We start from the raw sequence: 26,131 nt of genomic DNA on the forward strand, positions 1-26,131 counted from the left end.
AAAGGGAACGTGAAGAAGCACAGAGAGGAAATTTGGTGGGGTGGAACTAGAAGTGGTTAAAACTAGGGGATGGAAAAGAATGAGAGAGGGGGAAATAAGAACAAGGTACAAGGGCAAATATTTATTTAGATAATTTAAAATTAAACACAACCCCATACTTTAAACAGGCATGCTGGCAACACTCAGGTGAATCCTGAGTTTCTGGTATAAGTTAGTCTTTCAAAATTTTATAAGGCTTTTCATCTTAAAACTCTATATTAGGAATTTCTTTCTTCTCTGTAACAGCAAGGATACCTAGACATCTCACATATGTTCATGTGATTTTTTTGCTGTCTTCTCATACAAAAATTCAACTTTTACCCCTTTGTTAAAAGTTCTTGTGGTCTGGGGCAGAAGAAAAATGATAAACAGTATCACAATTATGGCCAAAATCAATGGGTCAACCCCTCTTACCATGTAAGTAAACTTTATCTTCGCAAAAGAGAAAACTTTTACCGGTCAGTCCAAACACTGTGTAATAAATCCTTATGACAACACCTACCAGAGTAGCTCAGATCAAATTAATTCTGTTGAGAAGGAGAAGGAAGAAGGAACAATAATAGAGTGACAGCTTCCGTAGCCTCTCCCTCTTCTGTTTCCTAAGGCCACGAGAAATTTAGTGTGATTATAAGCTTTATCATCTTCCGTTGTGATGCAAGGCACTCTTTTCTTTATTTTGCCACTTCCAGCAACCACACACATCCTGCACAGATAAGTAAATCTGTCCCTAAATGCAAAGGAAAAAATATATATCCTGTATCTTGCACCTAGAAGCCACATAAATACAGTGAGAAATTATATAGAAATCAGTGTGGGGTGAAAAAAATAGAACAACATACCATTTCTGTTCTCATTTTAAAGAGTAAATTAGGCTGTGAATGAGGCTGCATTTTGACGTAAATTTAATATGAAGTAATGTAGGGTTTTTTTAACAGAATAAGCAATTATTGGTACAAAGCAGACATGCCTTCAAGTATGCCTAGACATCAGAACATTACCAGCCTAGTACTGACTGTTCCAAAAATAAAAAATAATGTGACAGTTGGAAAAGAAGGGCTACTTTAGAAAATGAAACTGAGTGAGAACATGAAAGTTATAACTAGCTATCCAGGAATACCAAGAAGCTATTGGCCAGTGAGGTCTCTGCAGTCATTAATGTATCAGAAAATATCAGACTGGTATATAAATAGCAGTGCTCTACCCACTTCTAGAAAAAATAGGCTTTTCCCAGCCTCCACAGCCTTTTTAAATGGGGTCACTTTTTGGGCTGACAAAGTAATTGTGGTGACATAGAGGACTTCTGTAAGACATCCGGCTCCATCTTGCTTATAATTCTGATCAATGACAATTTCAAAGGGGAGATGAGGAAAATCTCAACAGCCCACACATGGGAAATTGTTAAATCCAATAGGCATTTGGAGCTAAGAATCAAAGGGATTCCTCTGTTGGCCACCTTGTGTTCTGTAGATTTATAAGCAGTTATATGGTTTGAAAGAAAGTATAAGTTCAGACAACTTTGGTGATGACAAAAACAGTGGAACAATAGCTAGTGATAATAAGAGGTCAATCATGAAAACCAGTATGAATTACCTAGAAATAAACTTAGTCAAGCAACTTCTAATATAATCAAATGGAGCTTTAGTTAATTGCAGATTGCTAATTGCATCAAAGTGAATCACAAAAATTACTTTAAAAAAAAAATCCCAAAAATCACCAAACCCAAAAAAGCCCCCAACCAAATAACAACCCCATGCCAGCTGCAGAGCCTGGAACCTGGAGTCAGTGTCTCAATGTTTGCCACTATGTCTTGTCATAACATACTCTCCTTATGATTCCCCTTGCTGGCAGAGCTGCAAAGCAAAGTCGGTAAGACCAGCACATGCTGCTTCTGCTGTGTTTAGAACTAAGGTGTGACTAAAGGGGAATAAGGGGTGCTCAGATCAGCCTCCCACCAGCAGACATGGGAAGGTGATGATTTCAGCTGAGCACAAGCTCACAGTGGAATATCCCTGTTGAAATAGAATATACTATTTGGATATATATGCTGCAGGGAAAGAGCACTGTGCTTTTATATTGGCAAAACCTATTTGCATATAGCTAAGACTGACAAAACTGGACTGTGAAAAAGGTCAAAAGTACAGAATTAATATAATAGACCTAAAGAACTAATCTCAGAAATGGTGCTCAGGTTTTGGCTAGCAGCTTGCTTCTACTGGACAGCTTTCCTGAAAATCCTTTTGCAAACTTTTGTACCGCATCAACAGTTTTGGGCCCAAGAAATACATGCAGCCAGCAAACCTTAGGGGCTGCCTCAAACCAGTTCCAAGCAGTATTTTCAAAACTATCGCTACAAAAGAAAATTTCATTGGATTAAACTGCAGAAAAGTAGCCCTGGCCATCTAACTCTGCAAACAAATAAGAATAAACCCTTATAATAAAGGTACTCTGAAAATATGGTCTCAATTTGCATACACAGTACATGATCTGTGCATATACCAATATCTCCTTAACCCAAAGTATGAGCTATGTTGAACACTCAGATTAACTGACTAAAAAAACCTCTGTAGCTTAGGAAAACTATTAAGGAACTATTAAGAAATGCCTTGGCTTATCTAACAATTTTAGTTAACCAAGTCTTTTACTTCCAGGAAAAAGATTAAAAATTTAGGTAAAATTCAAAAAAATAAATGAAAACCAAACCCCAACACATTACCACTGAAGATGCTTAAAGGTGAGAGTGTTTCACTACAAGACAGGAAAATGGCATCCTGAACCCATTATTAAGGATTCCTGAACCCAAATTTAAGGCAGTTTAAAACTTCCAAGATGTTACAGGAGAAACAAACCCTGTAATTTTATGCAGGTAGTTAACTTTTTCTATTTTTTTCATTTCCATTTTGCAGAGGTTCAGATTAAATTATAAAAATGGGTCCTGCTAATCTGAAAATTTATAAAAGATTAACATTTCATCTGGTGGGGAACCAAGGCAGAGATAGCAACCAATCATACAGGAAATTTGTGGTTTGACCAGAAACTGAATTCTTGATTTCCTGAAATCCAGTTATGTACTTTAACCACAAAAGCATCTTCTTTGTCGGAGAGGAAAAACCCATAATGAAGTTCAATGCACAAAAGAGAAGCAGTTGATATGACTGTGAAGTCTTGCGTAAAAACCCAATTTACTGAAGAAACATCAAAGTTTACTTCAAAACAAATGTTCTGTTTTTAAAAAGGAGGTTGAGCAGATGCTGCAGCCCAGAGATCCAGGCAAGTGTGTTGAAGGCTGCACTAAAAGTACGCCTCCAGTGGCAAGGGTCCAGCTTCACATACTTCTGAAGCAGCCGCAAAATGGTCCCTGCGGCTGTTCCAAGAAAGAGACCATGATATCTCGCCTTACCACACAAGACAGTGCACAGCACAGAAAAGGCTAAGGCTCCATTCTGAAATTTTCCATTTAATTTCGAGTCCTTTCTGAAGATGGACAAAACAGGAGGACTATTTTGGGGGAGATCAGAATAAATCCTGTATTATAGTTTTCTGCTAATAAAGAGATCCGTATGTAAGTATTCACAGATATCCCTCTGAAATAGTACAAATTCCCTTCAAGAACACACAATTAGTTCTTTCAGCCATTAACTACAGCTTACACAGTAGCAAATCCAGGCAGGTTCTGCCTCACAAATGAATCCCAAAAGCACTCTATTTCTCCATATGCCACTCCTGTGGCTGTATATCTTACATCTTATTATTTTAACTTCTAAGAAGCTGTTGAATACCTTTCAAGCAAAGGATGTGTTATACAAACAGTTTAAGCCTTATTTGATAAATTATCTTGTTAAAAGGAAAACAAAAAATTCCATGAGACTTTTCTGAGGCGAAAAGGGTAATATTTTCTCTTTCTGTCAACATTTCAAAATTGCCGAGGATAACATAAATGTGTTGGCATATTTTAGGTATGCCATCTTTGTTTCATTCCTTGCTATATATTACTTCTCTAGATATCCAGACAATTTGGGTCCAAATGCATACTACACAAAGTAAACCTACATCTGACTTGCAGCCACTGTCACTTTTTACATCATTATTACAGTGCTTTCAAAGAGAAGAGGAACTGACGCAGAAAGGAAAAACAATTATTATAGGTGTCTTTCAAAGTATGCAGCAGAACCAGCTAGAAAATAATTTTCAAAACATGAAAAATATAAAAAGACAACCCAGGATTTATATACTACAGCAGCTTAATGCCAGCCTCCTCCCCTTCAGCCCACCCTTCCCCCCTCCATGATGTTACAGCAATTGCTTCTTACTGCCCAGGGAAAAAGGAGCTCTCTCATACAGCTGAAGCCCACTCCTCTTACAGTCTCACCGGCTTTGCTATCCAGCAACATGGAGAACTGCATTTCTCCACCTCTTTGACACTATGCAACTTAACAGATTTTGCACAGATGGGCTGAAAATGCTTTTGTATGATAACAAGATAAACACGGAGTTATGGCCCTTCATGTGGGAGTGGCCGCTTTGCTGCTGCTACAGCCTGGAGACCTTCAATAGGGGGCACAGGACAAGGATTCAAGTATTTTCAAAATTTCCTCATAGCTGTATTTGCTACACTGTCCCTGAGTCCCAGAGGACAGACAGGAAAGGGTTCTCTGCCTGACCTTTCCCTTTGAATTTTTGTAAATAGTTAGCCTACACTAGACATTAAGTGTAATTCAAACCAGCTGTAGAACTTCCTTTCTTTCTGCCTTCAAGCAGCACAATCAGTTCCTTAGTTACTTGTCAAATAGCAGCAACATCTCTCTGAACTTGGTATGTGAACATACATTTCTGTCAGCCACCTTGCAGCTTTGCATTATTCAGCTCATTGCTTCACATTATTAAATATGCATCTCCAGCTGGGAGTGAAACCACGTTCTTTAATACAGTGAAACCAAGTCTGCTCTTAAGCTGCATTGCCTTTCAGAGAAAGAAAAATTGCTGTTTTTCGCAGACATACAAGAGTTATTCTGCCCCCATCCAAGCTGAAGCACAACAAATTAATCACATCAATGTTTTCAAAACAAATCCAGAAAATAATCAGTGTATCTTCCTATCTACTTACAGAGGCAGAACTCGGTACAAAATCTAAAAGACCCTTTATAGGGTCAAACAAGACATTTAAAGCCCAAGCATGTTCAATATCTTTGGAGCAAATAATTTTTGCTAAGTCAATGGTTCAGCATTTTCTCAAAACCTTATCTGTCTGTACTTGATCTTTTTAACAGACAGCAAGCCTTTGGCCTGGATTTCATTTCATAGAGTCGGGTTGGAAGGGACCTTGAAGATTGTCTTGTTCCAAAAACTCTGTCATGGCCAGGGACATCCTCCACTAGATCAAGTTGCTGAGACCTTCATCCAGCCTGGCCTGGAATACTTCCAGGGATGGAGCATCCACAACTTCTCTGGGCAACCTGTTACAGTGCCTCACCACCTTCACAGCAAAGAATTGCCTCCAAATATCTAATCTATACCTACTCTCTTTCAATTGTAAGCCTTTTCCTCTTGTCCTGTCACTTCATGACCTTGTAAAAGCCTCTCCATCTATCTTGTAGCCTCTCTAAGGTAGTGTAAAACTCCAGTTAGGTCACCCCAAAACCTTTTCTTTTCCAGGCTGGACAGGCCCAATTCTCTTAGCTTTTTCTCATAGAAGAGGTGCTCTATCCCTCTAATAAGGTTGGTGGCCCTCCTCTAAACTCCCTCTAACAGCTCCATGTCCTTCCTGTGCTGAAGGATCAAGAGCTGGATGCAGCACTGCAGGTGGGCTCTCACCAGAGCAGAGCAGAGCAATCCCTTCCCTGGCCCTGCTGCCCACGCTGCTTTGGATGCAGCCCAGGACACATTTGGCTCTCTGGGCTGTGAGTGCTCATTGCTGGGTCATGTCCAGCCTCTCATCCACCAACACCCCCAAGTCCTTCTCGGCAGGGCTGCTCCAGTTTTAGTTTAGATGTTCATGTGCCCTCATAGAACATTTGCTATGATTTAAACAGTACTTGCAAATTCAGAGAAAAATTAAAATATGGTGTTTTGCCTGATATGAAGGCCTATACCCATCTACTAAGCAAATGAATATAACATCATGAGGTATTCCAAGCCAGCTAGGCACTTGGTAGCCTAGCTGCTTATCAATTTTCAAGTAAGAGAAAGGAAATGCAAGACCTTGTGTTCTCCAGAACACTACCGAGCAAGAAAAGTTTTAGTGACATAGTTCACAAGACAGAAACCTGCTTCTCATTCAGGGCAATATTCACATAAAGTACCCAAATCTGGAGTTGTTCCTGTGTTTTCATTTCTTCCTTTACAATAATTAGAATTTTTTTTTTCATTCCACATTAATAGGTATCATGAACGGAGTGTCCAAATGTACCACACCTACACCCTCCACCCACAGCCCTGTTTCCTAGGTACTGTGTTAAAATTTAACTATAAGCCTTGCAGTAATTCGGGAGAGGACATAAATTTTGCAGCTTCATAAAGGACAGCAGTAGGCCCTTATTTTCTGGGCTTATTTTCATGGTTAATTGATATTAACCATGCCGAATGGGAGTAGAGGTGATATAAGCTTAGTAATTAATTTCTCTGTAAGAAAGTAGAAATTGCTTCAGACTGAGTATCCCACTCAAACTGTATGAAATAACTATAAATCTGAGTAGCATTATAGGATTTAAAATTGATATTTAAAATATTGCCAGCATACGTGGCAAAACAAGTCAGAAACATTTCAAAATGCTTTCTAATGGACATAATACTTAGACCATCTCTCAGATCCCCAGACAGAGAAATTTTGAAATGCAAAATGTGTTAGAAAGTGATGGAGAGCCACCACATACCAGTTTAACTTACTAAAACTTCCCTAAAGTGAGGATACATGGCAAAGCTTAGAAACATATTTGTTAATATGCTTTTTCCCCTGATGTAATAGCTTTCCACAAAGGCCACATCTAACAATGCAGATGCCTAGTCCATGTGCTCTGGCTTTACTAAGTGACTGAAAATGACACCGTGGGGTTGGTCTGTTACCATGCAAACACACTGAACACAGGCCACAAACTAGAATAAGACATTACCAGCACTTTTAATGTATCAATTTATTGCATATGTCAGTACATAAAAATAGAAAAGTGTTTTTTGTAAAATTAACTTTATTGTAAAAACCAACTAGAATGATAATGTAAAACTTTGCCACAATTAGCACATATACAATAACATTTATGCTTTGTCTACAAAACTTAAGAATACTTCATAAGATAGTTTTGGCTTAACTATATATTAAAGAAAAATCAAATAAAAAGCTTGCATCTCATAATCAGTGACTGTTTCTGAATTCAAAACATAAGTGTTATTTATAACTTCAATATGCTATCTCTATTTACACTTTTGTGGTGTTCTACTCTAAATTATACAAGCAGGATGGCATTGCAAATTATACCTCATGGGGTACATTAGGCTGATCCCACTACATGCAAGAGGCACTGGTTTTATATTTGGCAGAAGTGCCCCTAGCAAAATTGCCTGTCATTAACAAAAATAAAAATGTATTTTTCAAGAATTGATGAAATACAAATGGAGGTACATCTGCATCTTTTTGCTAAGAGAAAAGACCATACCTTGGACTCTCAATTCTGCCTTGTATTCTTCACTGTGAACATCCAACATGACCCAATTATTAGCTTAGAGATGCTGATATGCATATTTTGTATAAATAGTTAATCCTTCCGCCCTTCAGCTGACAGATTGTCCACAGCCTACCAAATGCATTTGTGCTCTATTTCTAATTTTACCTGAGAAATGGACATGAGGGCAGCTAAACCAGTTAATGTTTCTCAGCTTATCTCTCTGCATTTCACAGTTCAGAAACAAATTCTGGGAATGTAAACTTGGGTTAATAGGAAGTCTCAAGTATTTCCACGAATTAAAATGTGTGCACCCACAAGGTTTTATGCTTTCTTACAAGGAACTCTACTGCTACAGCTGTTGAACTCCTGACCCCTCCCTGGGAACTTTGTTTTCACATTAATTTTTTTTTTTAACTTAAATTTCTTCCTATAAAACAGAAAATTCCTTTAATGAACATATTTAAACTAAGGCTTTCTTACAAACCTGTGAAAAGAACTCAACTTCTTCCCAAACTAGAAATTTATATCTACAGGACAAATATTTGGGAAACATCTATACACAAATGGATAACTGTTATGGGAAAACATATAATGGCATTAAATAAAATAAATTTTAACAGTATCATAACACACCATTTGGCAATTTAAAGTTATTATTACTATGTTGCTTGTAGTTCAGTTTTTAGCAGCAGATAACTGGTTTCCATCACACAGTCCATGAAATAAGTTTCCTCCCCTTTCTTTTCTCCCTCCCTCCCTTAAAGAATTGTATGCAGAGCAGTGGAATACTTGCATAAAAACATCACTTCCCTCCTGTTTTCCTTCAGTGAACTTCACAATCAATGCAATGAAAAATAGCATAATAACATTCATTCACAAGTGTATGTGGCTAACTCATTAAGTGAGAAACAAAACTGTGCATATATGGAAGGTGGAAGAAACCACACAAGTGTAAAGGATGCATATATGGAAGGTGGAAGAAACCACACAAGTGTAAAGGATGCATATATGACAATTGTGTCAACTCACACACAATACCTGCAAAATTAAAGTTTCATACTTATGTCCTGCAGACAATATAGTGAAAACATATATGGCTTGATAATAAAAAGTAATGTTTAGATACAGCCCACTTTGAAGAGTTTCAGATTGCCATAATCTAACACTACATAATTTGACTTTGTCTTAGCAACTGTGTGCTCAAACAGGAATACTTCATTTGCATACAAGTACCACACAATACTAGGGGTATTCTGGGGTTGAGTTTTGTTTCGATTGGTGCCAAGTGGGTTAAATGCCATGTTACTTTAGAAATTGATGCTTTGTGAACACCACCTCCCCCCAGCCCCAATGGTATTTAATGTCAAGATATGACAACTTCTGACACAATTACTTTCTCTTCATTCTGTCTCCAACAATTAATCTACTCTTTTGGCTTCATCAACTGAATTTTAGAAAAGCAGTATTTGACTGCTAATTTTCCTTCTCTCCCTCCACCTCTATTCTAAAGCAATGTGAAGTAGGTGAAACAATCTGTGCAAGCAGCTTACATCTCACTGTAGAATACATCAGGGAAGGGCAATGTGACATCTATCAACTCCTTTCTACCATACAAATACAGCCTCATCTCCCAGCCTCCAGTCAAACTTCTCCAATATACCGTGCCCAAGCACCCCTCTCTCCAAAAGGAAAAAAAATGTCACCACTGTAAGGCTGAAAAGATAGTTTGGGTTTCACTCAGATCACATTGAAAAGTATGCTCTATGTTTTTATGTCTATAGATCCACAAAGATGTATAGTTTTTCGATCAACTCTATGAAAACCTTAATAATAGTATCATAAAAGATACTTACTAGAGAAAGCAGCAACTTCTGGTATGCGAATGTTTATTTAAAAAAAAAGAAATCACGTTTATGAAAAGACGTATCATCCTGTCTACAAACTGCTGACAGCTATTACCCACATGTACATAAGAACTGTAATTCCATTAGGAGGCATAACCATTAAGGCACCAGTTCAGGAAAGCAGTTTTTTTCAACCAAAGAACTTAAGCACAAGCTTAAAATGAGACTATCCCTCAGGAAACAGATTTTAAGTGTGTGCTGACATGCTTTTCTGAATCAGGACAACATGGCAGAAAAGTTTACTTAAAATTTTGAATCCAAAGGGCAGCTTTAAAGATCGTGTGGAAGATTTTCCAATTTGTTCTTTCTATTAAAAAAATATTTTGAAGAGGCAAACTCAGCTGCAGCAGATGAGTAATTAAACCTGCAGAAGAAATCTAAACAGTTCCCACATTCCATTAGAGACTAAGTTAACAGCATGTCTTTGATCACAGAATTATTAAGGTTGGAAGAGACCTTCAAGGTCATCTAGTACAATCATCAATCTAACAAAACCATAATCACTCCTAAACCATATCCCCAAATGCCACATCCAGATGACTCGAATGATTCCAGGGCAGCTGGTGATTCCACTACCTGCCTAGGCAACTTAGTCCAATGGCTAACCACTCTTTCAGTGAAATTTGTTTTATAATATCTAATTTGAACCTTCTTTGATGCAAGGCCATTTCCTCTCATCCTTGTACTTGAAACATGGCAGAAGAGGCTGACCCTCGCATTCCTACAGCCTCCTTTCAAGTGTTGTAGAGCAATGAGGTCTCCCCTGAGCCACCTTTTCATTCAACACACACCACTATATCCCTCAGCTGCTCCTCACAGAACTTGTGCTCCAGACCCTTCCCAGCTCTGTTACCCATCTCTGGGCTTGCTCCAGCCCCCTAATGTCTTTCTTGTAGTGAAGGGCCCAGAACTGAGCACAGGACTTGAGGTGTGGCCTCACCAGTGGCAAGTACAGGGATCACGGCCCTGATCCTTCTGGCCATGCTATTTTTGATACAGGCCAAGATGCCATTGGCCTTTTTACCCACTTGGACACACTGCAGGCTTACATCCAGGCAGCTGTTGACCAGCATCTCCAAGTCTCTTTTCTGCTGAGCAGCTCTCAAGCCACTATTTCCCCAGCCTGTAGTGCCGCCTGGGGTTGTGACTCAAGTGCAGGCCCCAACTTTTCATCTTGCTGAAGCTCATGCCCTTGGCCTTGGCTTGTTGCTCCAGTCAATCAGTGTCTGCAGAGCCCTCCTTCCCTCAATGACAGGACCATCTAGGACTATCTGCTCACTTGCATTATCCTTACTGTAGCAACTGTACACATTTATCTCTAATCATGTGATCACTGGTAATTATTTGAATTTGTTTCTTTAGGAGGTATAAATAAAGGGCACAAACATTTAACTACACCAGTGTAAAAGTCTGAACACAAAAACCTACTTTTACCTTGTACGACCACCCATTTTGCCTTAAGAATTATCACCTCAAATGGACAAGCAGACTAGTACTACCAAATAGTTTGCCTGTGCATTAGTGAGGAGAGCTTGAGGCAGAAAGGAGCTTAAATTGCACTGATCTCTTTCAGAAAAAGTTACTTCTATTTCCTATACAGAAATTGCCTGGGTAAAATCCTGAAGTCACAATGTCAGGCACATACAACCTTCTGTGCACTATTATAATACAAACAGCAAATGAAAATAAGGAAAGTATCTTTTCATCTTCAACTGCAGTTTGACATATATAAGTTTGCATAACCAGAGAAACCAGTAATAACCCAGGATAGTATACCTGCAAGTATACTTTACCATTTATGTTATTTTATATTATTTAGCGCAATAAAGTCTTCCCACTTTGCATAATATAAAATTTCAAGAAATAAAACACTAATCTCATGCATGGCACACTTTAAATGAACTCTAAGAGAAGCAAGTAATCATTGTGCTAACCATGGCTGTCCAAAAAGCTCACACATACAGCAGTGAATACTGAAGAGCCTCCCATTGTTCTAAATACATTCTGTACTACTTTTGTAGCAATTTTCTTTAATAGCATCTGTTGTACATATCAAACAAGTGGTATATATGGACAGAGATACCAAAAAAGTATGAGAAAGACATAAAATGGTTCATTTACAATGCTGCAAATGTAAAAGTTATCTGGAACACCTTAATAAAATATCAGACCTTTCCAAGTTTAATTTCACTCTTTAGGCAAGTACAGACATGACATACATTTAAAAACAAACATTCTTTTACCACTTATCACAAATCAAGGTACAGTGCAGGTACTTGCCCCACTCCACCCCAAAGAAGAATATCAATTATATTATTGTTACATTAGATGACGTTTTCGCCATTTCTTCAGGGGAGTGACTCTTTATTACTTCTTTGATGAACTGTTCAAGTGCAGTGAAATAACCCTGGCACTGCCAAGTGTCATTGTGAGTTCCATCAGGAAATATCGCCAATCTCTTAGTCCGAGCTGGGGATAATTCATAAAGTTGTTTCATCATAACTGGTGGAATTAACTGGTCAGACAACCCAGAGATGAAGAGTGAAGGCATTCTGCACTGAGAGATTTTTCTGTAGGACAGAAATTTATTTTTGTAGCACCACAGCGGAAGATACCTCATCGGAAAGAAAGAGAACAAAGTGCTGGCCATGTATGGGATGCTAAGAAAGGTGTTCTCCACCACGATGGCAGAAATCCTATGGGCATTTTCAGAAGCTAAGTGAATAGCTACTGCTCCCCCCAAGGAACGGCCAAAAAGAAAAATTTTTGTTTTATCAAGATCAGACCGAGTCATCACATAGTCTAAGACAGCCTCAGAATCTAAGTACAAGCCTTCTTCGCTTGCTTCTCCTTCGCTTTTGCCATACCCTCTATAATCAACCAGAATTAAGTTTACTTTCAGGTTTACCAGCATCAACAGAGCATTTGGCAACCTGTGGCCAATGTTGCCTGCATTCCCGTGAAAGTAAATGATGGTTGGAGAATACGCTGCATTGTCCCCTGTGTATCTCAGCAGAATAAGATTGAGAAGAACTCCATCTTTGGTCTTGATGAAGATGTTTTCGTGTGGTATACCAGTAGGCATAGGAACATAAAGGCGAGATGAAGAGGGCTGTTCAGGAAAGTAAAGCAGGACATCCTGGAATTTATATAATATACCTGCTATTGATACAAATATTAATATAAGGAGTATAATGCCTCCGTACAAGTGAAAAGTCACTATCAAGGGCAAAAGACAAATACGGCAGAGACTCCAAGACCAGGAAGCCAAAGCTAGTAGCCATCTTTTGACAAAGGTCCAAAGCATCCATGATTTTTCCATTGTAGAAGTCAGTGATCTTTTACTCCAAGTAAATCCTGCAAAAGAACCCAAATGTATACATATAAATATAGGAAAAAGAAAAAGGTAGCAATTTAAGCATTTGTACTTGCAGAAAATTAATGGCAAGCCAATGTATTGGAACATTAACATAAAATTTGGTGGCAAACTCCCTTTGAACTTTTGGAAGTCATCTGACTCTGTAAAAGAAGCAGAAATGCAATCATAAGGAAAGGCTTTAGAACTCTTCAAAATCCCATTTACAGTATTCCTGCAGGCAGTCCATTAACAGTACTACAAGACTGGTTGAGTAAGACCACAGTAACTTCTGCTTTCCCTCAGACTTTCCTACTACGCAAGAGAACAACCACACAGACTGTATCACCAGTTTGTCAAAGCTGCTCATGTAAGTAACTCTAGAATTCAGAGAACACAAACAAAAATAGCCCTTATTTCTAAGTTGCTAAGTAGCATGCAGTAAGCCTGTGCACGTCACTCTGCAGCCAGTGGAGGCTCACCACACATGCCAGCACTGCTGTGGGTTAGTGGCTGCCTTTCAGCATCTCAGTCAACTCTGGCTACAGAGCAAGTCCTGAAGGGCTCAGAAGAGAGAGACTCCTCTATACTAAGATACCACATTGTAGTTACATTTATGACAGCTTTTTTTTTTGCTATATTTTGATTGTTTCTGATTTATAACAATAATTTTCCACTATCAGATCAGTAATCTGCATTAAGTCTTTACCTGAATGGAAAATTTTATCATCATGCAAGACCACTGAAAACAGTCCATTAACTACATTATTCTCTGGTCAATGAAAAGCACTGCTGAAAATACCAAACATGAAAACAGACTCATGACAAAAACACACATACAGCATAAAATGAGGAGAGTTATGTTAACAACAATGGAATAAACCTTCTTTCCAAGCAAAAGTTATGTGTCCCATCATCCATACAAGCTCTGGCAGTATTCATTCCTGGTTCATATGGAAACATATGCCAAACCTACACAAAAACTACAGTGACCATTTAGTCACCACTGAAGTGAATAATCACACTACCTGGAAGGGACAACACAAACTCACTTGTTTGAGGACACTAAGATTACTGCTCTCAGTGTGAACACTAAGAGGATTATATGCTCTAAGCTATAAAGCATATAACAGGTACACTTTTGACACTAAGTTATAATCTCCTAAAATGATATAGCACAGCAATAATCTGAATTCAAACTCCAAAGGAGTCTGACATGCAGAGATGCATCCAAGCATTTTATACCAGCCCTCTTGTTAGGCTTGAGTGGTAAAAGGTGACCTCTGCAGCTACAGCCTTGGCATTCCACAGATATAAGCACCCAATCTGACCAGGAAAACCTGCCATCTCTATTTAATGCAAAAATTAGAAAAAAATCAGAAATAAAAATAAATATGTCACATCTTAAAATTCACATATTAAGCAAACCCAATGTGATATTAAGCTTTTATACAGCATATCTACTCTCAGTACATAAAACTGGAAATATGAAGTAGTCTAAAAGAGCAGTTACCTCAACTTTGTTCTCTTGTATTATTTAGAAGTTCATGTTTACTATCCATATGCAAGTATGCACAAATACTGTCTATAGGAAAATTAAATTCTTGTGATCCATTTTCCTCGAACAAACCTCACAACTATTAGAAGACATATAAAGTAGCTACTTCAATTTCTAAGATAACTTCCTAAAGAAGTTAACAAACATTTCCTGCATTACATTTCAAGACTATAAGAATATTGATAATGAGATAGTAAAACCATTTCCTTACCTACACTATTCAACATTTTGCTGACTTTCTTACAAAATGAAAGAAACTCCAAAAATGTTCTCTCAACAAGATATTCACACTGTTAAACAAAACTACTAAGAGACAAAGAATTAATAAAAGTGATGAAGTTTTGCAATGGCTATCCCACGTACACTAAGGATGATTATTTGGAGACTGATGCTCCCAATCAACTAACATAGATTTTATAAGCTATGTTAGTTTCATGAGAAGGGCACCACTTCTAATTTTATTTCAGCAGGATAATATTACCAAAATATGATACTACTGAGATAGTGCTGCTGTGTGATTACTTCTGATATATATATACATATATATATGTAGGTATACACAAATATTTAGCTACTGGAATTGCAAAGCTAGTACATCTTACAACTAAAGTTTAACATTCACTAAGTACTTACGAAAAAGAGCAAACTACATAGCCACAAATGTTTCATGGTCACTACATATTTAAATAAAGCTGACCACTCTGCCTTATTGAACAACTGACATTACTACTGAAGTTTTTTTCCCAGCTGTGTGAAACTTCACTGGTTCCATTCATTTCCAGGCCTTCACACCTTGTTGCAAGATTTGTCAGTTAGGAAACTAAGACAAAAATCTTTCCTAGGTTCCTTCCCACCTTTCAATACCAATTAAAAGATCACTAGAGCAGAAAAGGATGGTTTCTCAAACAAGCCTAGAAGAGACTCTAAGCCAAATCAATATAACCTCATTTTCAATAAAGCTACAACCCACAATTTCTACAGAGCTCAAAGCAACAGAACTTCCAAACACTATCTTGGAAAGCAGAAGATGAAACAAACAGAACAAAATTTCCACTTCAAGGACAGAAATAAAATGGGCAAGCTAATACAGTAATATTCAGTGAGCAGTAAGGTCAAGACTTTTTGAAGTGCTGAGATTTGAGACTGTTCAACATACTGCAAGACAACACACTCAAAATTCTCTCCTTGGTCTTTATTTCCCACTCCTGGTGTGCTGGATGGGAAGTTATAAACCTTCCAAGCAGTTTACAGTATAACATCTTGTGATGTAAATGCTCTGTCATGAATTACCAAGAGCATGTGTTGCATTTCTCTTGCATCTGTAATTTTATGACTAATAGGGGGCCAGAATAATCTGGAAAAGGCGTGAGAGTGGGAGAACAGGGTATTAGACTGACGTAAAAGTTTATTGATGTCTGACGTGGTCAATTTGAGAAACAGAGCAGACCCACCAACCCAACCAACCTGGACAAACCTGATCCCCCCTGTAGACAAGACTGCTTCTGCTCCTAGACTACAGCAACGAGTCATGGACTTGCCCCATAGCTGTCTGATGTCCCAGTTATATCAAGAATCATTCACCCCTCTAAGTTATTGGAGGGCACTCTTACTTCACTAAAAAAAAAATATTGGTTTTGGAAGAAATATTGAATTACAGCACTGTATTTCATGTAATTGCTGTAACTTAGAAAACAAGATTTTCCTATAACAAGGAGTCACATCCCATTTTACAGCATTCACAGTATTTCATAATCACTGATTATTTAAACTAAGTAAAAGGCTAAGTAAATAGGCATAAGATCATTTAAAATAAATTTTTCCTCTTGTCCCTCTGATAAGGTGCATTGGAAAGGCGAGCCTTTGGGAATCCTGATAATTCCTACAACTATTTATTTGGTGATGCTTGTAAGCTTAAAAGACAAGCAGAAGACAGTACTGAAATACAAAGCTTTCCTGAGGAAACCATGGCCACATAGGAACAGCACTGCCATGGAACTGTATTGTCTCTCAAAACAGAATGGAAATTTGGAAGTGGTGAGCTTCAGCTTTGACTTGGGATATGCACACATGTTAATATACAGACACACACACCCCTGTATCTGTACATCTCCACAGCTGAATCCACAGCCTAGGAACTACTGCAGACCTCTGTTCTATCAGATGAACTACAAGTCCCAAAATTAGGTAGCTACTGAAAATACAAATCGCTCAAACTAAAAAGTTTAGAGAAAAAAAACCCTCTTAATGATAAAGGCATTTTAACAATATTCTATTTTGCCCTAATACTACTTTTAAATGGTTAACACCATTATTAACTGAAAAAAACCCACAAAAATTCAAGAATATATTTAAAACACTTAAAGGGATAATACTTTATATTTAAAGTATTTAAAGGGAACAATTTTTCATTCATTTTGAATGGCAGCTGAAATTACTCTTATATCTGCCACAGGATCTGTTGTTTTGCCTTTGTCTATATTTTTAATATTAAACAGTATTATTTTCATACACTAATCATATCATAAAACATTTACCTTTAGATGTGATGATTTCCCAGGCTTCATCTCTGCCTGAAAGACAATTCCATTTATGAATTTTGAGTAAAATTGTTTTGAATTACACATGTAATTACTGTTTATCTTGTTATTTGAAAGAAGATTAAGAAGTGGTAAGAGCCAAACCCCCTAAAAATTACAACTTGTTCACTAATGAAACTGTGCATCTCATACTCCTCCTATCAAGCTGAATGTTTGTTTGAAATATTTGATGAATTTGAAAACATCTTATAATGAAGTTCAAGAATCACAATGAAATGTCCTGGACTATATACACAACACACAGTATATGACAATACTGTAATATTATAATAATATACGTATATAATTATAACAACAACGTAGCATCTATACATAGTCCTTAAAAACAAACATTGCAGTCTCTCCTTAAAACTAACTTTTAGTGCATAAGTAGCTTTAAACTTAGTGCTAAGAAGCACAATCAGGTGTTTAATGGCTGCTTCCTCATTAAAGAGCTTTAAAAAAAAAAGTTAAGTCACTGCAATCCTTTGGATTTCAACACAAACAAACAAAATCAAATATATTTCTTAAGAAATAGCTAACAACATCTGTTTGTCTCCACTTCATTTTCCTAGACTCTGCCTCCTCCAGATACAGACAACGTTTGCACAAGTGTTACATTTACTTATATTTATTCAGAAGACCTCTAGAAGTAGAAATATTAGGTCCTCGACTATAAAATGTTAGTTTCAACTGATCTGGAAGAAAACCTACAAGCTTACTAAGGACCAGAAAAATAGACTTTCTTAGTACTAAAATCCTACAGAAACACTCATTAAAAAAGAAAGAAAAAAAAGAGGAAAACAACAGCAAAGTAGCGACTCCTAATAAAGGAAAAAGTACAGTAAGAATAACTTAAGCATCACACATTTCATGGCTCTGGCTTTAAAATCAACGAGTCACTCGTCTTGCTTATTTCAAACAGCCGACATCCACAGCTCTGCATCAAGCTGCACGTCTTGATAACTGATAAAGTTTTCCCCGTAACTCGCGTGATACTTCTCCTCCCAAATGACAAATGGTACAAAGTATCATCGTGGTGCAATGTCCCGAATTTCGATGATACTGTGTAAAAAAAAAAAAAAAAAAAAAAAAAAAAAAGCCAAACGGCAACAAACCAACATTGGCTATGCCTTAACTTGGAACTTTAACTTCCTAGAGACTTAGGCTGCTAAAATATAGCAATTTCGAAGCTTGTTGAATTGCTTCCTTTTTGACTGACGACAAACACCCAGTTCAGCCTTTTCAAAAACAATCCCTTGGCCCATTTAGAACACTACTGTCACCATCAGCCACACCTTCAACAAGCACCCATTTGCAGGAATTGTTCCACCGGGCAGTGGAGACAAACCAAACCCTGTTGCGAGACCTTGCTGCCAAGAAGCTGAAGGTCTGCGGGGCTTCACAAGGAGGCACCTGAAGGAACTTTGATCGGCACGGTCACGGGAGCAGCGCCCCGGCAGCCACGTCCCGCCGTGCGGGCAGAGGAGCCGCGCACTGCCCGAGGCAATGTCCCGCCTGCCGCCGCCTCAGGGAAGAGCCGCGTTTAGTCCCGGGGAGACCCAAAACCGGACCCCAAGCCCTCGGCCGCCCCGGCTGCCCCCGGCCCAGCGCAGCCTGAGGGGCCGGGACCGCCCCGCTCCCGTGCCGCGGCCCGCAGACCCACCCGCCGCATCCTCCCGGGCGGCCGCCGCCGGTGCCTCGGGCCAGCGCAGACCCCGACGCGCAACTTCAACCACCGCTCCTTCCTCCCGAGGCAGGAAGTCACCGCAGCCGCGGTTCCGCTTCCAGGGCACAGCTCGGCCCTTCTCCGTCGTCTCCCCGCCTTTCCCCGCCCCGGGCTCCGCCGCCGTTCCCCGCCCCGGCCCGGCCCGGGGGAGGAGCGCGGCGTCACCGGGCTGGCCCTCCTCTTCCGGGCGCTGGGCAGCCGGTTGTCAGCCCGGCTCCGCAGGTAGCCGCGGCTCCCCGTGAGTCTGCCCGGGGTGGCCGTTCCTCCATGCCCCGGCTGTGTGGGCCCGTGCGGAGCGGGCGGTGCCCGTTCCCCCCGCGCCGTGGCCATGGCAGCGCTGTGCCGGGCCGTGTGGGGCCTGTCCGGACACCGCTCCCTCCGCCCGCACGGAGCGGCCGGGGCACAGAGGCCGAGGCGGGTGGTGTCGGGGGCAGGCTGCGTTCTCGGGGAAGGTGGAGGAGGAAATCACCAGGCACTGAAAGGTCCCGCCTGGGCAGCAGCGGGAGGGGAGCGCGGTGCCTTCTCCTGCCGTGCAGACCAAAGTCTTGGTGATGCCGGTGTTTCAGTGTCGCAGCCTCGCCGCTGAGTTTGACCCTTAAATGAGGAATCAGCTGGCGACCTTTAAGATAGTGGTTAGATCTTAGGTAGAAAAATGAGAAAAAACATAAATCCTAATTAGATATGGGGTATTTTTTTAGACAGAATAACCTGCTGTTTTGTTTCGTTCCCAGAAAAACAGACCGATGGCTTCCGCACCTGTTTCACAGCCTCCTCCTAAAAAAACGGTGGCCTCTCACGTGCCTTTTGCAGATCTCTGTTCTACTCTGGAGCGAATACAGAAGTCCAAAACTCGTCCAGAGAAAACCAAGTATTTCAAGGATTTTCTGGATTCCTGGAGGAAATTCCATGATGCACTCCATCAAAAAGAGAAAGATGTCACAGATTCCTTTTACCCAGCTATGCGGCTTATTCTCCCACAGTTGGAAAGAGAAAGGATGGCATATGGAATTAAAGAAACTATGCTTGCAAAGCTCTATATTGAACTGCTTAGTTTACCAAAAGATGGAAAAGATGCTGCAAAGCTTTTAAATTACAGAACGCCTACGGGCTCACGTGGAGATGCTGGAGATTTTGCAATGATCGCCTACTTTGTGCTAAAACCTAGGAGCCCAAAACAAGGCAGACTGACAATAGAACAAGTCAATGAACATTTAGATGCAATTGCTAATAATAATGCTGCTAAAAACAAGGGTCAGTTAAAGAAAAGTCTTCTGCAGTTAATTACCCAGAGCACAGCACTAGAACAAAAATGGCTTATCCGAATGATTATAAAGGATCTAAAGCTTGGTGTTAGTCAACAAACTATATTTTCAATTTTTCATCCTGATGCTGCTGAATTGCACAATGTTACTACTGATTTGGAAAAAGTTTGCAGACAACTGCATGATCCCTCTGTCTCACTTAGTGATGTTTCTATCATGTTGTTTTCTGCCTTTAAACCAATGCTTGCTGCTATTGCAGATGTTCAACAAATTGAGAAACAAATGAGTAACCAGACATTCTACATAGAAACTAAGCTGGATGGTGAACGTATGCAGATGCACAAAGATGGGGATGTGTACAAGTATTTTTCCCGAAATGGGTTTGACTATACCCAGCAGTTTGGTGCTTCACCCCTTGAAGGGTCATTAACGCCATTTATTCATAATGTATTTAAGAGCAATATACAAAATTGCATTCTTGATGGTGAAATGATGGCTTACAATCCTGAGGCACAAACTTTTATGCAAAAAGGAAACAAATTTGACATAAAAAGAATGGTGGAGGACTCTGATCTGCAGACCTGCTTCTGTGTATTTGATGTATTGATGGTTAATGATCAGAAATTGGGGCATGAAGTACTCAGCAAAAGATATGAAATCTTAAGTAGTGTATTTACCCCAGTGAAGGGCAGGATACATGTTGTCCATAAGAGAAGTGCCAGAACAAGAAAAGAAGTAATTGATGCTTTAAATGAAGCCATAGATAACAGAGAGGAAGGAATTATGGTGAAAGATCCCATGTCCACGTACAAGCCTGACAAACGTGGGGAAGGCTGGTTAAAAATCAAGCCAGAATATGTCAATGGACTGATGGATGAGCTGGACCTTTTAATTGTTGGTGGTTACTGGGGGAAGGGGTCTCGAGGTGGAATGATGTCTCATTTCCTATGTGCTGTTGCAGAGACGCCGCCTCCGAATGAAAAGCCGACCATTTTCCACTCCATTTGTCGTGTTGGCTCTGGCTATACCATGAAAGAGTTGTATGATCTAGGCTTGAAACTGGCTAAACACTGGAAGCCCTACCATAGGAAGGACCCTCCTGGTAACATTTTGTGTGGAGCTGAAAAACCTGAAATGTACATTGAACCTTGCAACTCTGTCATAGTTCAGATCAAGGCAGCTGAGATTGTTGACAGTGATATGTATAAAACCGACTGTACTTTGAGATTCCCCCGAATTGAGAAGATAAGGGAAGACAAAGAATGGTATGAGTGCATGACTTCAGACATGCTAGAAGACCTCAGAAGCAAAGCACAAGGAAAGCTGGCATCTAAGCACCTTCATATAGATGAGTATGATGAGCCACATGAGAAAAAAAGGAAAACTGTTTCAAAGGTGAGGAAAGTAATTGGAATAGCTGAGCAATTTAAAGCTCCTGATCTTTCTAGTGTAAGCAAGGTTTCAAATGTATTTGAAGATGTTGAGTTTTGTGTTATGACAGGAATGGGAAAATACTCAAAGTCTGAGCTGGAAAGCAGAATAGCCCAGTGTGGTGGCAGTGTGGTACAGAATCCGGGGCCGGAGACTTACTGTGTCATTGTAGGAGCTGAGAATGTCAGAGTGAAAAACATCATTGCTTCCAACAAATACGATGTGGTGAGGGCAGAGTGGCTCCTTCAGTGTTTTCAAACCAAAATGCTGGTGCCTTGGCAACCAGCCTTTATGATTCACATGTCTCCTGACACAAAAGAACATTTTGCTCGTGAGTATGATTGTTATGGAGACAGCTACACAGCAAACACAGATGTTGTGCAGCTCAAGGAAGTGTTCTCAAGAATTAAAGACGATAAGGCAATGCCTCTGGACTTGATTGCAGAGCTAGAAGAACGTTATTGGTGTAGCAGTTGTCAGCTTGGTATATTCAGAGGAAGCACTATTTATGTGGACTGTTATGCTGTTGTTAATGAGCCCCAAAGCAAAATCCCTGGAACTACACTTTCAATTACAGCTTTGGAACTCCGTTTTTATGGTGCAAAAGTAGTTTCTCACCTTGAAGAGGGTGTCTCCCATGTTGTTGTGGGAGAAGATTGTTCACGGGTAGAAGAGATGAAAGCACTCAGGAGAACATTTGGGAAAAAATTTAAAATTGTATCCGAGCTGTGGGTAACACACTCAGTGGAGGAAGGAGTCGCAAAGAATGAAAATCAGTACGTAATTTAAAGCAGTTTTTAAGATTGGAGCAAAGGCACAATTGGACTCAGATTTTGTGAGGTTGTACTAAATTTTTTGTGTGTTTTTGTGTATATTTAAAGCTGGCTCTGGCTAAAGAATAACACTGAATTGCTGAAATCAGAGGAAGGCTTTTAATTTTACTGTTGCGGAAGCAAGAGGATGCTAAGCGGTATGTTGGAGGGAAAAAAACCACCACAAGATAAATAATTTAAGCCTTTTAATCCACAAACAGGTCTCAGGAGAGATCTAAAATTTTACATAAATAAAATATGTTTGAAACTGGCTAGTTTGTTTTAGCTTTAATAATGCTTGCCTCCATTCTTCAAAATGGAGACAATAATTTATAATAATTTATAATTATTATTTTATGGAGATTCTGCTGTTTATTGTTTGCTATCGATTTGCAGTCACATTCATGTTTTCTGGACTGGTTTTGTATGTATTCCCTATGCTAGAGAATTCAGTAATTTATAAACTTCATCTGGACTGTTTTAATTTGCTTACATTGGTTTTAGCATTAAGCACCACACAGCCTCAGAAGCACTTTGATTTTAGGATATTGTGTAGATTCCATATTTCTTTGTGTAAATAGCCTTTGTACAAAAGAACTGAAACTTTTCATTGAGCTGATAATGAATTAATAATGACCTATATATGTATGAAATGCAAATCAATTACTTAAAAATTGTAATAACCTCCTGTGCTTGTTACAGTTTAAATGTGAATTGTGACAGGACTAGGCTTTTACAATTAACGATCAGATTATCTTTTAAAAATGCTTCTTAAGTTATTGTAGGATTAATTTCCAAATATCCAGTTCAATGTATATTTTTCCAATTACTAAATAAAATCTATTTTTAAAGTCTGCCTGGTATTTATTGTTAGTAAGCAGTCACTTTTGAAAAGCACAAAACTTGATTTCTTATTTTACTGTTAGATAATTAATGCATTATGTTTGAGGGGAGAAAGGTTGAGGCCTTGTTTCTTGTTATGTCAGCATTGGTATCAAACAGAAATTAAGTTAGGCAGACCACACAGGGTCAGTTTTTGCTGACCACTTTCTTCTATGCTTTCTGTGGTTCATGCAAAGTTCCTGTAATGGGAACTGTTCAATGCGAAAGTTCCTGTAATGGGAATTGTTATATAAAATGTTTAATGGAAGTATTGAAATATTGGTTAATTGGAATTGTATTGATATCCCTTATTATCTGAAATACACTTAATTGGTAAAATGTATTAGTCACTGTCCACAAATTTCCCATCACCAGGCCTGCTTTGCTCTTTTTCTGAGTGGGGCTGGTGTGGTGGGACATGGTTTTTGTTGGCGAGGATGCTGCCTTGTGCCTGCCTTGCTGTTCCCTCAGCATGCTTTCCCTCGTGGAGCAGCCCAGTTGCACCCCTTGACCCAACAGGGATTTGAATGAATGAAGGAAAGCCTGGCCTCTCTCTGTTACAGAAATCCTCACCTTTCTTTTGTTCCCCTGTGTTCATCTGGGCCTGAAGTTTGGATGTGACCTCCTTTCCAGAAGCAAATTAAAAAATTGTGGAAAGCTTGTCACCTTTTTCCTGTAGTACATCTGTATGGTGAAACATTTAAAAACTATGTGGTTCCCGTTGCTCAATTTCCAGTTACTCATTTCTGAAAGAGTACATCTATATGTTTTAAGAGTCTGTATTAATATCCTTGAAAAGCAGAAGATCCACTTTACAGGTGAAATCAGTCAAAATCTGTCAGCTCTAGTAAATAACAGGTAAGATGTACTATTCTGTTTATGGCATCGCAATGATCTGGTGAGAGATTTTAAAAAGCTCTGTAGCTTGCTTGGGTTTCTGCAATATTTTGTGTCACTCTGTTAAAATACAATCAAAGGCCATTTAATCTTTTCAATCTATATATAATTGCAACTTGAATTCTTTCAAAAGAAGGACTTGGAGTTATAAAACGTCATGAAAAGATTAAAAAAGGTTTGTTTGAAGGTGACTAGGGAAATGCCTTTTAACATAGTTCAACTGAGCATAAAGCATCTCCAGCTGGTAACAGCTGTTGGACCACAAAGCAGTAGATGGGCCTGTAAAATTTTATGGAACTATTTTTTTTGCTGTAAGGGGATAGGAATGAGAGAACTCTGTATGTTTGACTTATACAAACCTAACAGTGAAGGAGCTTGTAGGTATAATGTTTCTCCATGTTCCTTTCTGGAAGCAAGGAAATTAAAAGGCATCAACCTTAAAATTATTTTCTTTTAGGAAAAATATATTTAGCATTGTATTTGGATGTTTTTAACAGATGTAGATTTTCTTTCTATGTAATTTTGGGGACGATTATCTTGAGAGAACATATAAGGGAGTTGAATTTAAGCTCAAACTGCAGGCATTAATGTTCACAGCATATGTGATTGTATTTGAAAACTGATGTAATAAGAATGTTTCAACATATATAATTGTCACTAGATTAGTGACAAAATATATTTAGATCTATTATTCTGTTAATATTACAGGTAGAGGAACTATGTAAAGCTATGAAACCACAGTTCATTTTCTCCCTGTTGTACATAAAGTAAAATACATTTTCCAAGACTAAAGTTGCCAGAAATAAAATATCAGGGGTAAAAAAAACCAGGATTGTTACACACAAAATGAGTGGGTATGGTGTGAGGGGTTGCATATTCCATTATTTTATCCTCAATCTTTCCCAGAATAGAATGAATTCACATAGTCTGGTTCTGTATAGGGTTGTACTTGTTAAAATAACTTAACTACGGTATTTCTAAAGCTTTTATGAAGTTCAAATTAACCTTTTGAAATAGATTCAGGTAGAAGGTTGTTTTGTTTCATTTTTTATAGAAATCCTTGTGGTTCTAACTGAAATTTTTATAATTTCTCTGGTGTTTTGTGTTTTGTTATTGTACAAGACCAGCTTGATGGAGAAAAGTAGAGCTCTAGATGTTTTTTCAGCCTTTGGAAGCCTTCTGACACTTTTCTGTAGTATTTTCATAGACAGCTAATATGGGATAGATGAATGGACAGGGAAGTGGACTGAAAGCTGGTTGAAATGCCTGAAGAGTTGTCATCAGCAGCTGAGGTACAAGACAAGAATCAATGAGCACAAAATGGAACACGAACTTTTGCTTAAAACCAGGAAAATTCTTACTGTAAGGGTGGTGAAACACAGGAACAGGTTACTCAGAGGGGTTGTGGAATCTCCATTCTTGGTGATATTCAATGTACAATCAAACAACTACAAGTTGCTCTACCTGACCCTTCAGCTGGACAGTGTTTGACTAGATGATCTCAAGAGGTGCCATCCAGCCTCAATTGTTCTGTGAATCAGCTTGAACTAAGTTTCTCATTCTGATTTTAGGTGTCTTGTGGATGGTCAAAGTGTCAAGTGCAATATACATTGCAAATTTAATTTTTTTTTTTTAATTTGCAGGACAACAGATATTAGTATAGCTAACTCTCTTTATCAGCATGACTTTTAAAGCTGCACATTAAACTGGAGGAAAAAACAAAGCAAACCAAGAAAACCCAAAGCATAAACCAAACTGAGTTACGATGAACATCAAGGTTGTTCAGTCTCCTGAGCAGTGGAATGAACTCTCTAAGTGCTGTGTATAAATGTTTAAATACTAGCCATATCTTAAAGGACAGAAAAGCTGGTGTTCAATTTGAGGCGATATATAAACGTACCAATTGTGAAAGTGAAAACAGGCTCCAGTAATTTAACCACTTTCATCTGATTGCCCAGTCTTGATTTGGGGATGCTAAAGTAACAGCTACTTTCTTGTGATGGTAGACTTTACAAACATAAACACTGCAGATCC

The 26,131-nt window shown here is 38.9% G+C and overlaps 2 protein-coding genes across 4 annotated transcripts; one reads left to right on the plus strand and one right to left on the minus strand.

The window, feature by feature from the left end:
- Nucleotides 1-11,605: 11,605 nt before the first annotated feature.
- ABHD13 (abhydrolase domain containing 13) lies at nucleotides 11,606-18,887 on the minus strand. 2 transcript variants are annotated; one of them, XM_058018829.1, is made up of 3 exons: nucleotides 18,751-18,887; nucleotides 17,043-17,078; nucleotides 11,606-12,952 (listed from the first exon to the last, which is right to left on the minus strand). In XM_058018829.1, the coding sequence occupies exon 3, from the start codon at nucleotides 12,915-12,917 to the stop codon at nucleotides 11,904-11,906; it is 1,014 nt and encodes a 337-aa protein (XP_057874812.1). In that variant the 5' UTR covers nucleotides 12,918-12,952; nucleotides 17,043-17,078; nucleotides 18,751-18,887; the 3' UTR covers nucleotides 11,606-11,903. The 2 variants fall into 2 exon arrangements, with proteins under 2 accessions (XP_057874812.1, XP_057874811.1); XM_058018828.1 differs by lacking the exon at nucleotides 17,043-17,078.
- Nucleotides 18,888-18,989: 102 nt separating this feature from the next.
- Nucleotides 18,990-23,135, plus strand: LIG4 (DNA ligase 4). 2 transcript variants are annotated; one of them, XM_058045405.1, is made up of 2 exons: nucleotides 18,990-19,035; nucleotides 19,545-23,135. In XM_058045405.1, exon 2 carries the CDS (start codon nucleotides 19,557-19,559, stop codon nucleotides 22,293-22,295), a length of 2,739 nt encoding a protein of 912 aa, XP_057901388.1. In that variant the 5' UTR covers nucleotides 18,990-19,035; nucleotides 19,545-19,556; the 3' UTR covers nucleotides 22,296-23,135. The 2 variants fall into 2 exon arrangements, with proteins under 2 accessions (XP_057901388.1, XP_057901389.1); XM_058045406.1 differs by having other exon boundaries at nucleotides 18,992-19,051.
- Nucleotides 23,136-26,131: the final 2,996 nt, after the last annotated feature.

The sequence above is a fragment of the Melospiza georgiana genome, chromosome 2 (genome assembly GCF_028018845.1).
Source record: "Melospiza georgiana isolate bMelGeo1 chromosome 2, bMelGeo1.pri, whole genome shotgun sequence".
NCBI lineage: Eukaryota > Metazoa > Chordata > Aves > Passeriformes > Passerellidae > Melospiza > Melospiza georgiana.